General features: G+C 37.7%; 1 protein-coding gene across 2 annotated transcripts in view; it reads right to left on the reverse strand.

The window, feature by feature from the left end:
• Positions 1–3,032: 3,032 nt before the first annotated feature.
• RRAGB (Ras related GTP binding B) overlaps positions 3,033–17,091 on the reverse strand; it is a 34,941-nt gene continuing 20,882 nt past the window's right edge. For both annotated transcript variants that reach the window (XM_081126126.1, XM_081126125.1), the window contains 6 exons: positions 16,722–16,944; positions 10,815–10,910; positions 8,529–8,651; positions 6,739–6,830; positions 5,209–5,324; positions 3,033–4,054 (listed from right to left, as the gene is read on the reverse strand). In XM_081126126.1, the coding sequence (XP_080982252.1) occupies positions 3,957–4,054; positions 5,209–5,324; positions 6,739–6,830; positions 8,529–8,651; positions 10,815–10,910; positions 16,722–16,944 (748 nt within the window). In that variant the 3' untranslated portion in view covers positions 3,033–3,956. The remainder of the gene's footprint in view (positions 4,055–5,208; positions 5,325–6,738; positions 6,831–8,528; positions 8,652–10,814; positions 10,911–16,721; positions 16,945–17,091) is intronic.

A 17,091-nucleotide genomic window follows, 5' to 3' on the forward strand; every position in this document is an offset into this window, starting at 1 on the left:
ATAGAGTTCAGAATATTGATCATAAGGATGCTCAACAGCATAAAAAAGATATAGAAACTATGAAGAAAATTAAGAATGGCATAGTAGAAATTTAAAAAAAAAAAAAATTGGAAGAAATGAACAGCAGATTAGGGAAAGCTGAGGATCAGATCAGTAAATTAGAAGACAGGGTAGAAAAAAATCGCTCAATCAGAGAACCAAAAGGAAAAAACAATTAAAAAACAGGACAGTTTAAGGGAGCTGTGGGGCAGCATGAAACATAATAATATTCACATCACAGGAGTGCCAGAAGATATAGAAAGTAAGCAAGGGTTGATGAAATAATGGCAGAAAACTTCCCTAACCTGGTGAAGGAAAAAGTCTCACAAGTTCAGGAGGCACAGAGAATCCCAAGCAAGAAGAGCCCAAATAGGCCCACACCCAAACACATCATAATTAAAATGCCAAAAATTCAAGACAAATTGAGAATCTTAAAGGCAGCAAGAGAAAAGCAATCTGTTACCTACAAAGGAGCTCCCATAGGCTGTCAGTTGATTTCTCATCAGAAACTCTACAGGCCAAAGGGAAAGGCATGAAGTATTCAAGGTAATGCAAAACAAGGATCTGAAACCAAGACTACTCTATCCAGCAAGGCTATCATTCAAAATAGATGGTGAAATAAAGAGCTTCCCAGACCAAAAAAAAAAAAAAAAAAAAAGGCTAAAGGAGTTTATCACCAAGCCAGCATTGCAAGAAATGTTAAAGGGACTGCTGTAATAAGTTGAAATAGAATGAGAAACATAGGTATAGAGAAATAAAATGGCAATATATAAATATCTGTCAATAATAACCTTAAATAGAAATGGTTTAAATGTCTCAAACAAAAGACATAGGGTAGCTGAATGGATAAGAAAACAAGACCCAAATATATGCTGTCTACAAGAGACCTACCTCAGAACAAGAATCACACAGGCTGAAAAAAAACATACACTTCTCTTCTTTAAAGGAGAAATAAACAGCAATAGTCATAGTAGGGGATTTGAACACCCCACTGACTTTACTGGATAGATTTTCCAGACAAAAAAATCAACAAGGAAACAGTGACTCTATATGACACACTATATCAGATAGATTTAACTGACATTTACAGAATATTCTACTCCAAAGCTGCAGAATAGGCATTCTCCTCAAGTGCACATAGGACATTCTCAAAGATAGACCACATGTTAGGATATAAAACAAGTCTTTATAAGTTCAAGATTAAAATCATATCAAGATCTTCTCGGGCATTTACACAATGGAATACTATTAAGCTGTAAAAACAAAGGATCCTTTACCCTTTGAGACAGCATGGTGGGACCTGGAGAATATTATGCTAAGCGAAATAAGTCAGCAAGAGGCAGTCAAGTGTCACATGATCTTACTCATATGTGGAATCTAATGAACAAAATAAACTGATGAACAAAATAGGTCCAGAGACATAGAAGTATGGAACAGACTGACAAACCTCAGAGGGAAGGCAGGGTGGGTGGGTGGGGAGAGATTAATATAAGAATTTATATGCATACATGCATAACCCATGGACACAGACAATAGTGGGGTGAAGGCCTAGGGGTAGAGGTACAGGGTGGAGGGGATCAATAGGGAAAAAAGGGGACATTTGTAATACTTTCAACAATAAAGATAAATTTAAACAATAAAAAGAAAGAACACAGGCACACCTATGTTCACTGCAGTGTTATTTACAATAGCCCAGATTTGGAAGCAACTCAAATGTCCATTAGTAGATGAGTGAATAAAAAAGTTGTGATACATTTATACAATGGAATACTACTCTGCCTTAAAAAGGAAAAATATTTTACCCTCTCCAACAGCATGGATGGATCTGGAGAACATTATGCTCAGTGAAATAAGCCAGTCAGAGAAAGTCAAGTACCATATGATCTCACTTATATGTGGAATCTAATGAACAAACTGAACTCCATCTCTGCTTTTGATTACTTCTCTCCATTTCTCTGTACATGCCATTACTGTACACTTGTGTTTAATTCCATCTCTAAGTGGCTCAAATCTTAAAATATTTTTTTTTTGTCTTCAGTGACAAAGAAGACTGGTTGGTCATTACCATAAGGATTATGTTGAATCATAACCTTATTTTGTTAACCCTTCATCCTTTTATACATCCTCTACATCTAAATTATAACTAGAATCTGAGCAAAAGTTGACCCAAGATCAAATAGGATAAGCATAAAAGTTTATGGGGTTTTCCCTGCTCATCCAATTTAATGTCTGTATATCTATCCATCCAATTTCTAAAACAAAAAAACCCCAAAACACTTTCAGGTAGCTCCTTCAATTCCCACCACAGGTATTGAGGATCACAAGAACATGCCAAATCATGACTCCTGTTAGTCACAGAATAGGTCCCTGGTTCATTTGCTCATTTCCTAGGATAACATCATTTACCTTAGATGTTAACAGGATAAAAAATCTGGACCATCTACTTAACAAACTCTCATTAGTCCCAATGCAGTTCTTTTAAGACTTGTTAATCTACGTGATTGTTAATCTACATAATGTAGAGTACCAGAAAAACATGTTTCTTGCTGTTCAGTGAAAACTCTCTCAACTGGGGATAATAAGATGGGAAAAGGTGAAGCTCTGGTGGTCTGGAAGAAGTTTCTTTAAAACATAGAGACAAGAGAAGTGAGATGAGTCTACTGTGCTACAGATTCCCTAAATGATTTTGTGTTGTTATCCTATCTATGGAAACTAAAAAAGTTAGGGCTTCGAGTAACTCTAGTTAGTGTTGTCAAGCTCCATTTTTCCCAGTTCACAATGCTTCATGTTTTCCTTAAGGGATGAAGTCACATATAATAATACTTGACTAGCATAATGAAGGCATAGCCCATTAGGTGTTACAGAATATATAAAATTAACCATTTCCAGACCTCAAAGAAAGAAGAGTTATACCTCACAAATCCTATTATTTCCCCTCAACTTTTTTTTCAATTTTACTCTATGATGCTTTTCTTTTTTCTTTTTTTAAATTTATCTTTATTGCTGAAAGTATTACAGATGTCCCCCCTTTTTTCTCCTATTGACCCCCTCTACCCTGTCTCCCCAGGCCTACCACACTATTGTCTATGTCCATGGGTGGGGGGCAAGAAGAGAGTAATCCTCTCAACTTTTTCATTCCTTCTCCAGTTACATCCTGGAACAGGCTTTCAACATACCCCAGGCCTGGATTACCACCAGAGCCTCCCCAGCTGCCATTAGTCAGCCTATAAAGTTTAGGTCAATTTTCTTTAAAATTCCTTTCATGTAATTCCCCTCCTCAAAAGCCTACAATGGTTTCCTATTTCCAAACACATTACATCTAAACTCTTCTGCCTAGATTTAAGGCTATAAGCAGGCTCCATCCTTCAAATCCAACTTTATTTTGTATTATTTCTCAACGAGCAGCTCCTCTTCCCCGAGGATAACTGTGAAATTAATGTGCTCTTCCTTAGCGAAAACTTAAATAAACAAGAAAGAAAAAGACACTGAAATCCCTAACAGCAAAAGTTTATTTACAATTGGAGTTAAGGAATATTTTTAATGCATGCTGAGAAACAGTAAAATTTCAGACTTCTAGGTTACTATCTGATAAGGAATACAAGACAATGTTGGAAGAGGCTTTGGCACACACAACTATTGGAACAAGATTATCAGAACACACTATTAGAACCTTATTATCAGAACAATTACATATTACCTACTTTTATGTCAGACCAACTTCATGGACAGCTCATCTTCTAATTTCTCATTGGCTATTTGAGTAAATAGCATTCAAGGTTAAACATTAAGACTGGGGAGTAGGGAAGAAATACAGAAGTGGTAAGCATCACAACATTTCTGAGCCTACATATATGAATACAACATTAAGATTAAGAAACAGTATTTCAATTTTTTTCTGAAACAACATTTGGCAATGTTTAGCGCATGAGAAGACACTGCTTTGGTCCGTCCACTCTTTCCAGCTTTTCAAAGTGTTTCCTGGCATTTCGGATGTTGATCAGAGTAGCTGCAGAAGCTGAGGATAGGATGGGGTAGATATCCAACAAAATAAGTACAGGTAGTCAAAAGAATGTCTGACTAGTAAAAACAAGCAAACAAAAGAGAGCCAAATCCCTCAATGTAGTATGTCACAGACAACATACAGGAATAGGAGGCCCCAAGTTAATCAGGGTCTAGTTTTTCTGAAAAAGTAGATGTGTTTATATTCTAAACACAAAATTTCCAACATAAATTTTCAAAATCTTTTATTTGGGGGCTAATAGTATAAAATAGTATAAAACCCATTATCTTATATTTTAATATTAACCTAAGATAGAAAAAGCCAGTGGATCAGAGATAATTTAAACTTCTGGGAACATCTGGAAATACTGCTAGAACCTTTACTTCAATGGTTGAGATGACCCTAGCTATTGTGTCATGGAAGCACCAAATACTTCCCTTTATGCCCATAGCACAACTATGGGAATATGGTACTTAGAAATATACAATGACATATAAAATAGTTCAATATTTAATAGCTCAGAGCTTGGATTGACTAGTCTTTTAAAAATCTATACCATATAGAATGTTAATCATACATTTGGGTTCTCTTTTCTTGAAAATCCCTAGATTTAGTAACTTGACTTCTGAAGTTCCCAAGAAGAAAATATAATACCCTAGAGCCTAAATTACTTTTACGCTTCAACATATACATTTATTAAATAGAAAAAATATTTATTACTAATACTAAGATAGTTCTTTTGTGGTAAAACATACATAACAGGAAATTTAGCTGTGGCCAGTGTGGCTCAGTTGGTTGGGCATCATCCCATGCACCAAAATGCTGCCAGTTCGATTCCTGATCAGAGCACATGCCCAGGTTGTGGGCTTGGCCCCCAGCAGGGGGCATGTAAGTGGCAGCAGATCAATGTTTCTCTCACATGGATGTTTTTCTCTCCCTCTCCCTTCCCTTCTCTCTGAAAATCAATTTAAAATCTTTTTAAAAAAGAGAAATTTACCATTTTAACCATTTTTAAATGTACAGGTCAGTGGCTTTAAGTATAATCACAGTGTTGTATAACCATCCTCACTATAAAATAATTTTTCAGTATCTAATAAAGTACTACCTCTAGGGCAATAAGTTTAAAGAACATATGGCTTTGAACCTATGTCAGCTAAGTTTAAACTTACGAATGGATGGATCAGACATCACGACCATCACATAAGTGTTGGATGTAAAGATATCAATGAAAGCAGCAAAGTTAGAGTTCCTGACTTCCATGCTCTGGAAAGAAGCAGCCAGCTTGCTATAAGAGAAAAGAGAAGAGAGTAAAGAACATAAAATAATAGCAATAAAAGAATTCTTATGTTTTAGGTTAAACATTTTCATAGCATTATACCTCAATTCACCACTGCATTAAGTCAGTTAAACACTTCACTTTGTTTTCCAAGGAAACTCTAATGCTGAATTTAACATGTTTCAGAAAGTGACTTAGAGAGGACTTGATATTGACTGTATAATGAAAGCGGGTTTATACTTAGATCCATGTTAAAAATCATGTTATAAAAGATTTCACTAATATTTAAGAAGCTTTTTCAAGTTGAAATTCCTCTATTCAATATTCCTTCAAAACATTAGCATTATGCCTGGCTGGGCGTGGCTCAGCGGTTGAGTGTCGACCTAGGATCCAGGAGATCCGGGTTCGATTCCTGATCAGGGCACAAGCCCGGGTTGTGGGCTAGGCAGCCGATCAATGACTCTCTCATCATTGATGTTTCTGTCTCTCTCTTTCCCCCTCCTTTCCTCTCTCTGAAATCAATAGAGATACATTTAAAAAACAAACAAAAAACATTAGCATTAAACACGCCAATAAGTCTCAAAGTGCCTTTTATGCTAATGTATAAAAGGAGTAAACTTATACCTATTCTCTTGTCTTGGTATCAAAATTTTACCAGGATAAGAATTTTGATTCTTAAATATTTACTAAATTATGATGTTCAGCCATCTCATCTTCCTATATTCACAATGCTAAGACTCCAATTGTATTTAATCAAAGCTGAGACAACATGATCAGATATTTCTAGACTATTTTGTACCATTCCTGAATCAGTACCTTCCTATTTTAATTACTGTAGTTTTATAAAAATTCCTGGTATTTGGTAGGGTAAATTAGATTTCTTTCTTCTTTTTCAAAACTCTCTTGGAGCCCAGCCGGGCGTGGCTCAGCGGTTGAGCGTCGACCGAGGATCTAAGAGACTGAGGTTCGATTCCTGGTCAGGGCACATGCCCAGGTTGCGGGCTTGATCCCTGGTGGGGGGCATGCAGGAGGCAGCTGATCAATGACGACTCTCTCATCATTGATGTTTCTATCTCTGTCTCCCTCTCCCTTCCTCTCTCTGAAATCAATAAAGATATAATTTAAAAGAAAAACTCTCCTGGACATTTTTTTGTTTCTTCCTGCACATGATCAAACATCCCAAAAGAGCACCCTGCTTAGATATTTCTCATACGTTTCTTCTGAAACGTATCACTTGAGTTGATGTTAAAGGATAAATGGGTTTTATTCACCTCAGTCAGCTGTAGACTCCCTTAGAGTTTAGCTTTCTTTTCAATTGAAGGAACTATTCTGGACATAGAAATGTATTCCACAATAGTTATTTGAACCTCTCAAAAATAACTAATTTTTCCCAGAGATAAATAGATCTGATAAGATCGCTTACCTGCAGCTCAGCTTAAACTGCTTAATGATGTTGCTGATTTTCTCAAATCTGTGGGCATCACGCTGCTCTTTACACTGATAGTGAGAAATCACCTATGAAAAAGAACAAAGTCCTTTAAATCCCTGCAGTGGAGTCATATCACCCCACCCACTGCTACTCCTCCAGGCAGGCATCTGTCAGTCTCTTGGTCACCTGATTCTCAGGGCAGACTTGGTACCTGGCTTACTGTCTCTTTTCCTCTGTCCTATATGCTGCCAAAATTATGCATAATTTCAACAGCCTCATGGATGACCCAACCAGTACCGTTTGGTTATAATTTTATTAGATCACTTAAGTATTATCTATTTTGGTTTGTTGCTGTTCTTTATCACTTACTTTAATCATTAAACATTCATCTTATTTCAATATTTCACAGGATGCTCTCTGATAAAAAGAAAAATAGTACAAATCAAAAAGGAAAAATAAATAAAAATTCTTAGCTGTTCTTGCCCTGGCCGGTGTGCTCAGTGGTTAGAGCTTTGGCCCACACGCAGAAGGGCCACAAGTTTGATACCAGGTTAAGGGCAGGTACCTGGGTTGCAGGTTTGCTCCCGGCCCAGTCAGGAGGGAGTGTGGGAGGCAATCAATTGATATGCCTGTCACATCGATGTTTCTCTCTCTCCCCCTCCCTCCCTTCCATTCTCTCTGAAAAGCAATGGAAAAAATATCCTCTGGTGAGGATTAACAACAACAAATTCTTAGCTGTTCCTGAGGTGCACTTAATGTATTTAATTTTAATAAAGCCTATAACCAAGTGGCTTTTGGTATATTTAAAAATCTTAACTAAATGATTCTAACCTCTAAGAATTGACTATTTATAAATGAACCTATCTAGGATGGACACCCATGCCAGCTGAAAACACTTTCCCTCACACTTTCAGATTTTAATAAAACCAGACAAGCATTTCCTATAGGTTGAATATACAGATGTAAAGTTTTCCAGTAGGAAGCAAAAACTGAGTCACTTGCCAGAACCTATGATATAGATATTATTATCTCCATTTTAGAGAGAGGGAACCAAGCTCAGAGAGGTTAAGAAATGTGTCTAAAATCACTAAGCATTGGTAGAGCTCAGAAACAAATTATTTACTATAAGCTACTCTTCAGAGTTAAATTTACTAAGCTGATCAGCAATTACTTTTGCAGTACTTTGTGACATCTCAAATTAGTTTCTATTATTATTATTTAAAATTTTTACTTATAAATATAATATTGGTTTTTGTATCCCCTCTAAGGGCCATACATGCAGTAGGCTCTAACATAGCTGTTAAATTGAATTTATAACAAAAATTAAAATATCAACATTCCTCTTTTTCCTTCTACCTCTCCATCTGAACTCTTAGCTATGTTACTGAGCTGACAATTATATCTCTTCCATGTTAAAAGTTTTCAACTCAGTTTTTTGGAGAAAGTAGTGGGATGTGAGCTCCCTCAAAAGGGAAATAACCCTCATTTCATAATAAAATTCAATAGGTAACAGGGATACTTCAACACAAATGAGCAATGATTTGCAGAAATAATCTAAACTCAGTAATAAGGCATACCTACAAAAATCTAAGTTTTACTAACTACTAAAGAGCTGCAAACCAAAAGATTTCTTTCAGGTCATTTACTGACAATACTACTTTATAAGTAAGGCTATGCATGCTAACATAATGACAAGAGGGGCAAAGGTTCTTCCTGAGAGTAGCAACATGTTGTTGAATAAAAGAAGGTAAGTGAAGTATATTTGCAGAGCAGAAAGTTCTCACCAGAAAAGTAGCTCTCTCAAATAGAAGCACTTCATCAGCCTCAATAATTTCAGCAAAATTCCTTAGGTTCATTTCTAGCTGCTGAACATTGGGAATCAGCTGATAAACAATGCTGGACCAAGCCTAACAGAACAGAAGCACGGCATAATATTACTAACAGGTAGCCAGTCCCAGACCTTTGCGAATGAGTAAGCACACTACGACATACGGACAAAAAAATATGGTGATAATTGAGTCCCAAATGCTGATAACCAATATGATATAAAACGAATAAAATGAGAAAGCAAAGCTCATATTTGATATTTATCCTTCAGTTGTAGTTTTTTTTTAATTTCAAACACTTTTATAAAATGCTAGAGAAACTTTTTCCCATTGATAATTAAAAATTAAAAGTAACTTAATTCCATCATGTTATCTTAGGAAAAGTTGAAAACTCTGATCTACTATTGGGCTAAAAAGCTTCTAGTCCTGTCATTCAACAAATATTTAAATCCAACAGTGTAGATTGTGCTAAAAATCAGAACCTAATAATGCTGTATTTAACATACATCTAAGAATCAGTTTTGTGAAAATATCAGAGCCACAAACAAATGGCCCCTCCCCTCAATGGGATAACATACAAGAGAAATTAGTGGCATTATCATTCCAAAAGGTTTATCTTCAGCTGTATAAATTACTGAATTTAAAATGGTACACTGCGTGTTTGCCTAAAACCCGACTTCATTTAGAGAAGTATGACTAATGAAAGGAGTTGAAATTAATGACCCTTCCTCTATTTTCTTAAGGCTCTTTTATTTGAATTTGCATCATAATACGTCCTTCAATCTCACTCTAATTTGTCTGGTAAGGTGTGTAATGTCCTTCTCTCCCCTACTAGAGGGCAGGAACCTGGTCTTAGTCATTTGTGTGTCCTACAGCATCAAGCAGATATGTGATGAGTGCTTGTAGAATAAAACTTAATATAAAAATTTAAGTTAGCTCTATGCAACATTTATGTAAGCGACAGTAGTGGCATGTCTCTGTTCCAATTAGTTTTACTACTTAGGCATAGGGTTTCAGGTTCCAAGATCCCAGGTCGGTGTTAATGTCACTGCTGAATTTACCTTGGAGAAGACACCAAAGCTAACCACAGCAGAGACATTGTCACTCACAGCAGTGTTGTGATTAGCCAATTGTCTTTGGTGGTGTTATGTATTGCCATCCTTCACACCGCAGTTGGTTCTTATCAGTGCGTCATGTCCATCCTTAGTCACGGTTACCTGTTCTATGGGAATAAGGCTTTGAGAAAAATTCGGCCCAAATTAATCTAGAACAGTATTTCCTAGACAGGTATCTCAAAAATGATCTGTTATTAGAGTGAGGCTGGGTCAACATAATATTGAGGGTAAAAATGAATTAGCTAAAAAAATAAAACAATGGCTATTCTTAAAGTCCAATGGTTTTTTCTCCTTGGTATATCAAGTTTCTGTGCTTCTGGTTGTAGACACTTGTCGGATGCAGTTGATACTGAGGCTGTAGCTACCAGTGACAGAGAAGGATGTTTTCCTACCCAGAGTCAGACTTGTCAATAGATATCAGAAGCAGTCTGAAGGAAAGGTCTGACCACAGGAGGACGTCAAGGAGCCAGTCTTTCAAATCGCTGGATCAGTAGGAGAAAGGGAGGAAGCAGGATAAGGAACCTATGTGCCAATAAGGTAATTTCAGCTTTATCCATAACACAGCTATTGTTGTAACCTCTACAATTACTGCAAGCAGTGTGGTATCCATTTCAGCAAACAATCTTTCTGGTTGAAAGAATGCTAGTCTCCATTTGGCGGCATGAAAGTGGAAGCTACCCAATTCTAGGCATAACGTCTCATTCTAAGACTCCTTTTTCTAGTCTCTCCCTTAAATATTATTTTTCTATTGCCATCCAAACTTAGGCAGACTAGCATATATCCTGTAGAAGTACTTGAATATTAGACACAGTTCCAATCAGCATTGAGACTACAACAGGTCAAAATGGATGACAGCCAGTGAAACCTCAGCTGTCATGAAGATCAGTATGAAATTAATCATGACCAAACGGGCCAATTCTGTGTGGTTGCCAGGTATGTCGACCCAACTTAAGATCAAAACCAAAATCTCTTAAAGTTCATTTTGATACTTTTCAAACAATTTATTATAGAATTTTTTTAGTTCAATATATTTAGATGGCTATGGAAGAGTTTAAAATCTTTTAGTTTTGATAACCTTCTTGTGTTTTTTCATGCTCTAATATAAGGGAACTCAGAGAAACATACACACCTTATAGAGAGTTTCATCCCAGATAGATGTCCGGAAACAAGAACATTCCAATGGGCGAGACAAACGCCTCAGATCTTCTTCCCGCTCTTTAAAAATCTGAATTAAAAAGTCCAACATGCTGATCAGGATATACAACTCTTCTCTTTGCAAAATCTGAGATGTAATTATTTCAGCATGTTTTAAACAGAAAGCATTTCCTCTTTCCTCAGAGGAATTTTCCAATGTGTACATTACTTCAGAAACTAGGATGGCAGAAATGTTTTCAGGTCAGGTCTAAAAGTGCAATAGCTACTGGAATTCTTCAGGCCTATGCTGGTTATGCTGAGTACTCACTGAGAGTACTATGTTAAAAAATAAAATTTACCGTATAGAGGAAACTTAAAAAAAATACATTTAACATTCTTTCTGAAAATATATATATATATATGTGTTTACTGATTTCAGAGAGGAAGGGAGAGAGAGATAGAAACATCAATGATGAGAGAGTCGTCATTGATCGGCAGCCTCCTGCACATCCCCTACTGGGGATTGAGCCCGCAACCCAGGAAGGATTGAACCGTGATCTCCTGAATCATAGGTTGATGCTCAACCGCTGAGCCACACTGGCCGGGAACATCTAACATTCTAAATCACCCAATCTGGGTCATTTCAAGATCAGTATCCCATATCAAGCTTTGTAAATAAAATACTTTAACTTTTATAGACATCTTTCTCTCTGCATCCATATATGCATACACTCATGTATATTATTTCTGTATGGACTGTATTTATTTGGCTATATAGATATAACACCCCGCACACAAGTATCTATTCATCATATGTGTATATGTATGTGCCCACATATGAAAAAAATATATTTATACAAATACACACACACATTTTCCATGAATGGGTGGGTATGTAGTGAGCATGTGTATACACTGTGGTGGTTACATTTTTTCCCCCTCTTTTTCTTTTTTGCTCAATCCCTCCACCTCCCCTCCCCAGTCCCCCACCCGCCTCTCCCCATGATGGTTAATTTTATATATCAACTTGGCTAGGCCATGGTACCCAGACATTTGGTCAAACACCAGTTTAGATGTTGCTATGAAGGTATTTTTAGATGAGATTAATATTTAAATCAGTAGACTTAAAGCAGATTCCTCTCCATCATGTAGGTGGGCTTTATGCAGTCAGTTGAAGGCCTTAAGAGGGAATTCTGCCTCCAGACTGCCTTCTGACTCAAGCTGCAACATCTACTCTTCCCTGCATCTTTAGCCTACAGGCCTGCCCTCAAAATTGCAAACTTCCCAGTTTCCACAATTATATGAATCAATTCCATAAAATCTACAAACCAACCTCTCCACCCCCCTTCCCTCTATCTATCTGTCTAGCTAGCTATCTACACACACACACACACACACACATTTTTACTTCAAAACTTCCAAGTCTGGCCCTGGCCAGTTTGACTCAGTGGTTAGAGCATTGGCCATCAGAATGAAGGGTCCCGGGTTCGATCCCAGCCAAGGGCACCTACCTCGGTTGCAGGCTTGATCCCTGGCATCGGGCGCGTATGAGAGGCAACCAGCAGATGTGTCTTTCTCACATGGATGTTTTCTCTCTCCCCCCACCCCTTCCACTCTCTTTGAAAAGCTACGGAAAAATATCCTCAGGTGAGGATTAAAAAATAAATAAATAAACTTCCAAGTCTGACTGAATCTTTAATGAAACAGAATATATCTTTCTTAATTAAGTTTAAAATCCCACAAAGAACATTAATGTATCTTTGGAGATATTTATATAAGCATTTAGAAAACTATAAGTTGATCACTAAAAATTAGAATTAAAAAATCCATAAGGAGATCATTTGTTGGAATGCTCTAGGCTTTTCTATTACAAATTGAGCCAGGGAATGAAGTGATTTTTTTTAAAGGAAACAAAACAAAACAAACAACAGCACGACTGACAATAATAAAACCCTCACAATCTCAAGCCCCAAGCTACATATAGGATTTTCTGCTGAACTGAAACAGAATTAAAACTTAGTGATGAGAGGGAGAAGCTAATAAAAAGATTAGATACTCAGTAGTTTTCAGAATCAAATACAGAACTCTGTACAGTGGTTTCTGAAAGCCTATAAGCTAACCTAGAAACACCAAAACATACCCAAAAATTGGAACACTGGAGGCAATCCTATAACTAGTTATGGGGAAAAAGTATTCCCGACCACAGCTATTACCAAAAAAGCCTTTAGTTGAATAAAGGGTATCCTTAGACCCCTAGGTTCCAACCCAAAGAGAGACTGTATTCTTCCACATTTCTAGCATATTCTAAAACTGCTTTCCTCATGTTCATCCTTGGAAATAGAGGATATTCTATTTCAGCTTAAACTTTAAAACTCAATCCTTTTATTTTATATTGGGAAAACTAAAGCTAGACTATATTTGCAACTGGCCAGTCTTGGGAGTCTCATAGCTAGCTGGGAGTTTTCCCTTCCCACTGTGTCTCTTCTGGTTTAAATTTACATGTACTAATAACTCCCATGCTAGAAAAGATAAATATACCATATCAGTGCAATGATAAGGGACTTGGCATTGTGCCTAACACAGTGTGATTGGCATTAAACTAGTGCATACCAGCTTCCTAAGTCAACCTAATGACAGCTGTGACCTTTCCTCATTTCACCCCTGGTTGGTCTTCTAGGCTTGACAGTAACTGCCTGCTCTAAGGAGAGTAAAGCAGGGCCTGCATATTTTAAAAGTATATAAAGGCAGTTTAGTGACATTACATGGTCAGGTTCCTTATCTAAATCTGAAAATTATTTATTAAATGAATATTATCATTCCCTTACCAAGGAAAAATTATTTATGAGTGTTTAAAAAAAACAAATGAGAGGACATTAAAGATGATGGAGGACTGAGTGAAAGCTACATTGACACTCTCCCAGGACCAAACTGAAATTACAACTAAAATATAGAAAAAGCATCCTGAATAATCAAATGGAACTGAAGACGAGCTGGAGAAGCACCCTCATAACCAAGGAGGAAAAGTGGAGACCGCAAAGAGACTGGTAGGAAGTGTGGAGGCACGAGAGGGCTGGCTGGGCTCCCAAAGGCAGCAGCTGATGGTTCGGAGGGATATCTCAGCTATGGGGGGTTCCCACTGAGGACTCTGGGGCTTCCCAGCCAAGAGCACCAGAACTGAGAAAGGTGCCCACATAACATCTGACTGTGAAAAGCAGCAGGGTTTCTGTCTGCCAGGGAGAGATGGGTAGAGATGCAGGGACCTTCTTAAAGAGCCAATGCACAAAGTTATGTGGGCAGCCACTCACCTTGGACTCCAGCAGAGGGAGGGTAGAGTGGGCTGGAGCTGTGTGAGGAGAATCTAGGGTTCTGGGCTCTGGGGATAGAGCTCAGAGGGCACCCCTCTGGATTCCTATGCCAAGTCATTCCCCCATACTGCAGAGGACATCTCTCTCAGGCAGACAGTTTGCTGCTTTTGCCTGGGGGCGGGAAGCAATTGTCCCACCCTGCTGGAAAACCTCTAGCCCTACCCAGAGGAGTTTCTACAGCCTGAGGCTCATTAAGAGAATCAGATTAATCAGCCTGCAGACAGAGACAGACCTCAGAGTGCTTTAAGTCTTTGTCTGATATGCTTCTGGACCTGGGCCTTGGAAAAGCAGACTTTGGTGTGCATCTTGGTCCTGTCCAAATGCACCCAGCTCCAGCAGAGGGGAACTCAAGCCATGGGTTGTTGATAGCTCCAAACAGGGTACTCAAGGCCAGTCACAAACAGCATCTGACATTGCCCTGAACCAGAGACCTTCCAAAAAGACTGAGAGTCCTAGCAGGCCTACCTAATACATAGAAACAAACTCAAATATGCAGCCAAAATGGGGAGACAAAAAAAACAAACCACAAATGAAAGAACAAGAGAAGTCTCCAGAAAAAAAGCTAAATGAAATGGAGATAAGCAATCTATCAGATACAGAGTTCAGAATATTGATTGTAAGGATGCTCAACAGCATGAAAAATTGTATGGAAACTGAAAAACGACCAGCCAGAAATGAAGAATGACATAGCAGAAATAAAGAATATATTGGAAGGAATAAACAGCCGATTAGGGGAAGCTGAGGACTGGATCAGTGAATTAGAAGACAAGGTAGAAAAAAAATCACTCAATCAGAGATCCAAAAAGAAAAAACAATTAAAAAACAGCAGGACAGTCTAAGGGAGCTGTAGGACAACATGAAATGTAACAATAGTCGCATCACAGGAGTACCAGAAGAGGTTGAAAGTAAGAAAGGGTTAGAGAACCTGTTTGAAGAAATAATGGCAGAAAACTTCCCTAACCTGGTGAAGGAAAAAGTCTCACAAGTTCAGGAGACACAGAGAGTCCCAAACAAGAATCCAAAGAGGCTCACACCCAGACAAATCATAATTAAAATTCCAAAAATTCAAGACAAAGAGAGAATCTTAAAGGCACCAAGAGAAAGGCAATCTGTTACCTACAAAGGAGCTCCCATAAGGTTGTCAGCTGACTTCTCATCAGAACCTCTACAGGTCAGAAGGGAATGACATGAAGTATTCAAGGTAATGCAAAACAAGGATCTGAAACCAAGACTACTCTATCCAGCAAGGCTATCATTCAAAATAGATGGTGAAATAGCTTCCCAGACCAAAAAGGGCTAAAGGAGTTTATCACCACCAAACCAGCATTTTAGGAAATGTTAAAGGGTCTGCTATAATAAGAAGAAGAAATAGAGAAACATAAGCATGAAGAATTAAAATGGCAATAAATAAGGACCTATCAATAATAACCTTAGGTCTTTAATGGAGAGATCAACAGCAATACAGTCATAGTCATGGACTTTAACACCACACTGACTTCACTGGATAGATCTTCCAGACAAAAAGTCAACACAGAAACAGTGACTCTAAATGCCACACTAGATCAGATGGATTTAACTGATATTTACAGAACATTTCACCACAAAGCTGCAGAATATATATTCCTCTCAAGTGCACATGGGTCAGGCTCAAAGATAGACCACATGTTACGACACAAAACACGTCTCTGCAAGTTCAAGACTGAAATCATATCAAGCATCTCAGACCACAATAGCATGAAATTAGAAATCAACTACAGTAAAAATACTAAAAAACATTCAAACACATGGAGGCTAAATAGCATGTATTAAACAATAAATGGGTTACCAGTAAGATCAAGAAATAAATAAAAAAACTTCTTGGAAATAAATGAAAATGAACACACAACAACCCAAAATCTATGGGACACAGCGAAAGCAGTCCTAAGAAGGAAGTTCATAGCACTACAGGCCTACCTCAAAAAGCAAGAAAAATTTTTAATAAACTATTTAGCCCTACAACTTAAAGAATTAGAAAGCTCCCCTGTGAAGCTGTCTGGACCAGGGCTTTTGTTTGCTGGGGTTTTTTTTTATTGCTGCTTCAATTTCATCAGTTATTATTAGCCTATTCAGGTTTTCTGATTCTTCCTGATTCAGTTTTACATGATCTCACTCCTATGTGAAATCTAACAAACAAAACAGACTGAGGAACAAAATAGATCCAGAGACACAGAAGCATGGAATAGACTGATGAATCTCAGAGAGAAGGCAAGAGGGGGGAGATTAATCAAAGAACTTATATGCATATATGCATAACCCACGGACAAGGCAATAGTGTGGTGAAGGCCTGGGGTTGGGGGAAATCAATTGGGGGGGGAAAGGGGGATATCTGTAATACTTTCAACAATAAAGATAAATTTTTAAAAAAATGACAGATCTTGAGAGCTTAAGTGGAGATTTTTTTCCCCTGAAAAAAGAATGGCACAAATGTACCTATACCTCTACTAGAGAAGTTTACAAAGCATGTCCATCATTTGCTGCAGCGCCTTTCTGTTTCTTACCAGGTCACGTTGATCCTCCTGTACCAGATCCATTTTGTGCACCAAGCAAAAGATTTTGGCATCTGGAGAGTTCTGCAGAATGGCCTCCAGGCATGATTGGTAATAGTGCATATCCTTTTCCAGCTCGCGGCTCTCCACATCAAAGACATAAATCAGAACCTCCACATTTCGGAAGATGTTGTCTCGTTGGCTAGTGAAATAATTTTCCATGAAGGTATCCTGTCTAGTAGGAAAAAAACAAGCAAGTCCTCAGTTTAGTCACTTCTACTTATGATGTATCTTGTGTGAAAGATGATCTTAAGGCTTCAAATTAAAGGGCAAATAATAACAAATCCGTCTGGCCTCCACTTCTTACTTCTTAAGCCTTGCA

Source organism: Miniopterus schreibersii (genome assembly GCF_964146895.1).
Source record: "Miniopterus schreibersii genome assembly, chromosome: X".
NCBI lineage: Eukaryota > Metazoa > Chordata > Mammalia > Chiroptera > Miniopteridae > Miniopterus > Miniopterus schreibersii.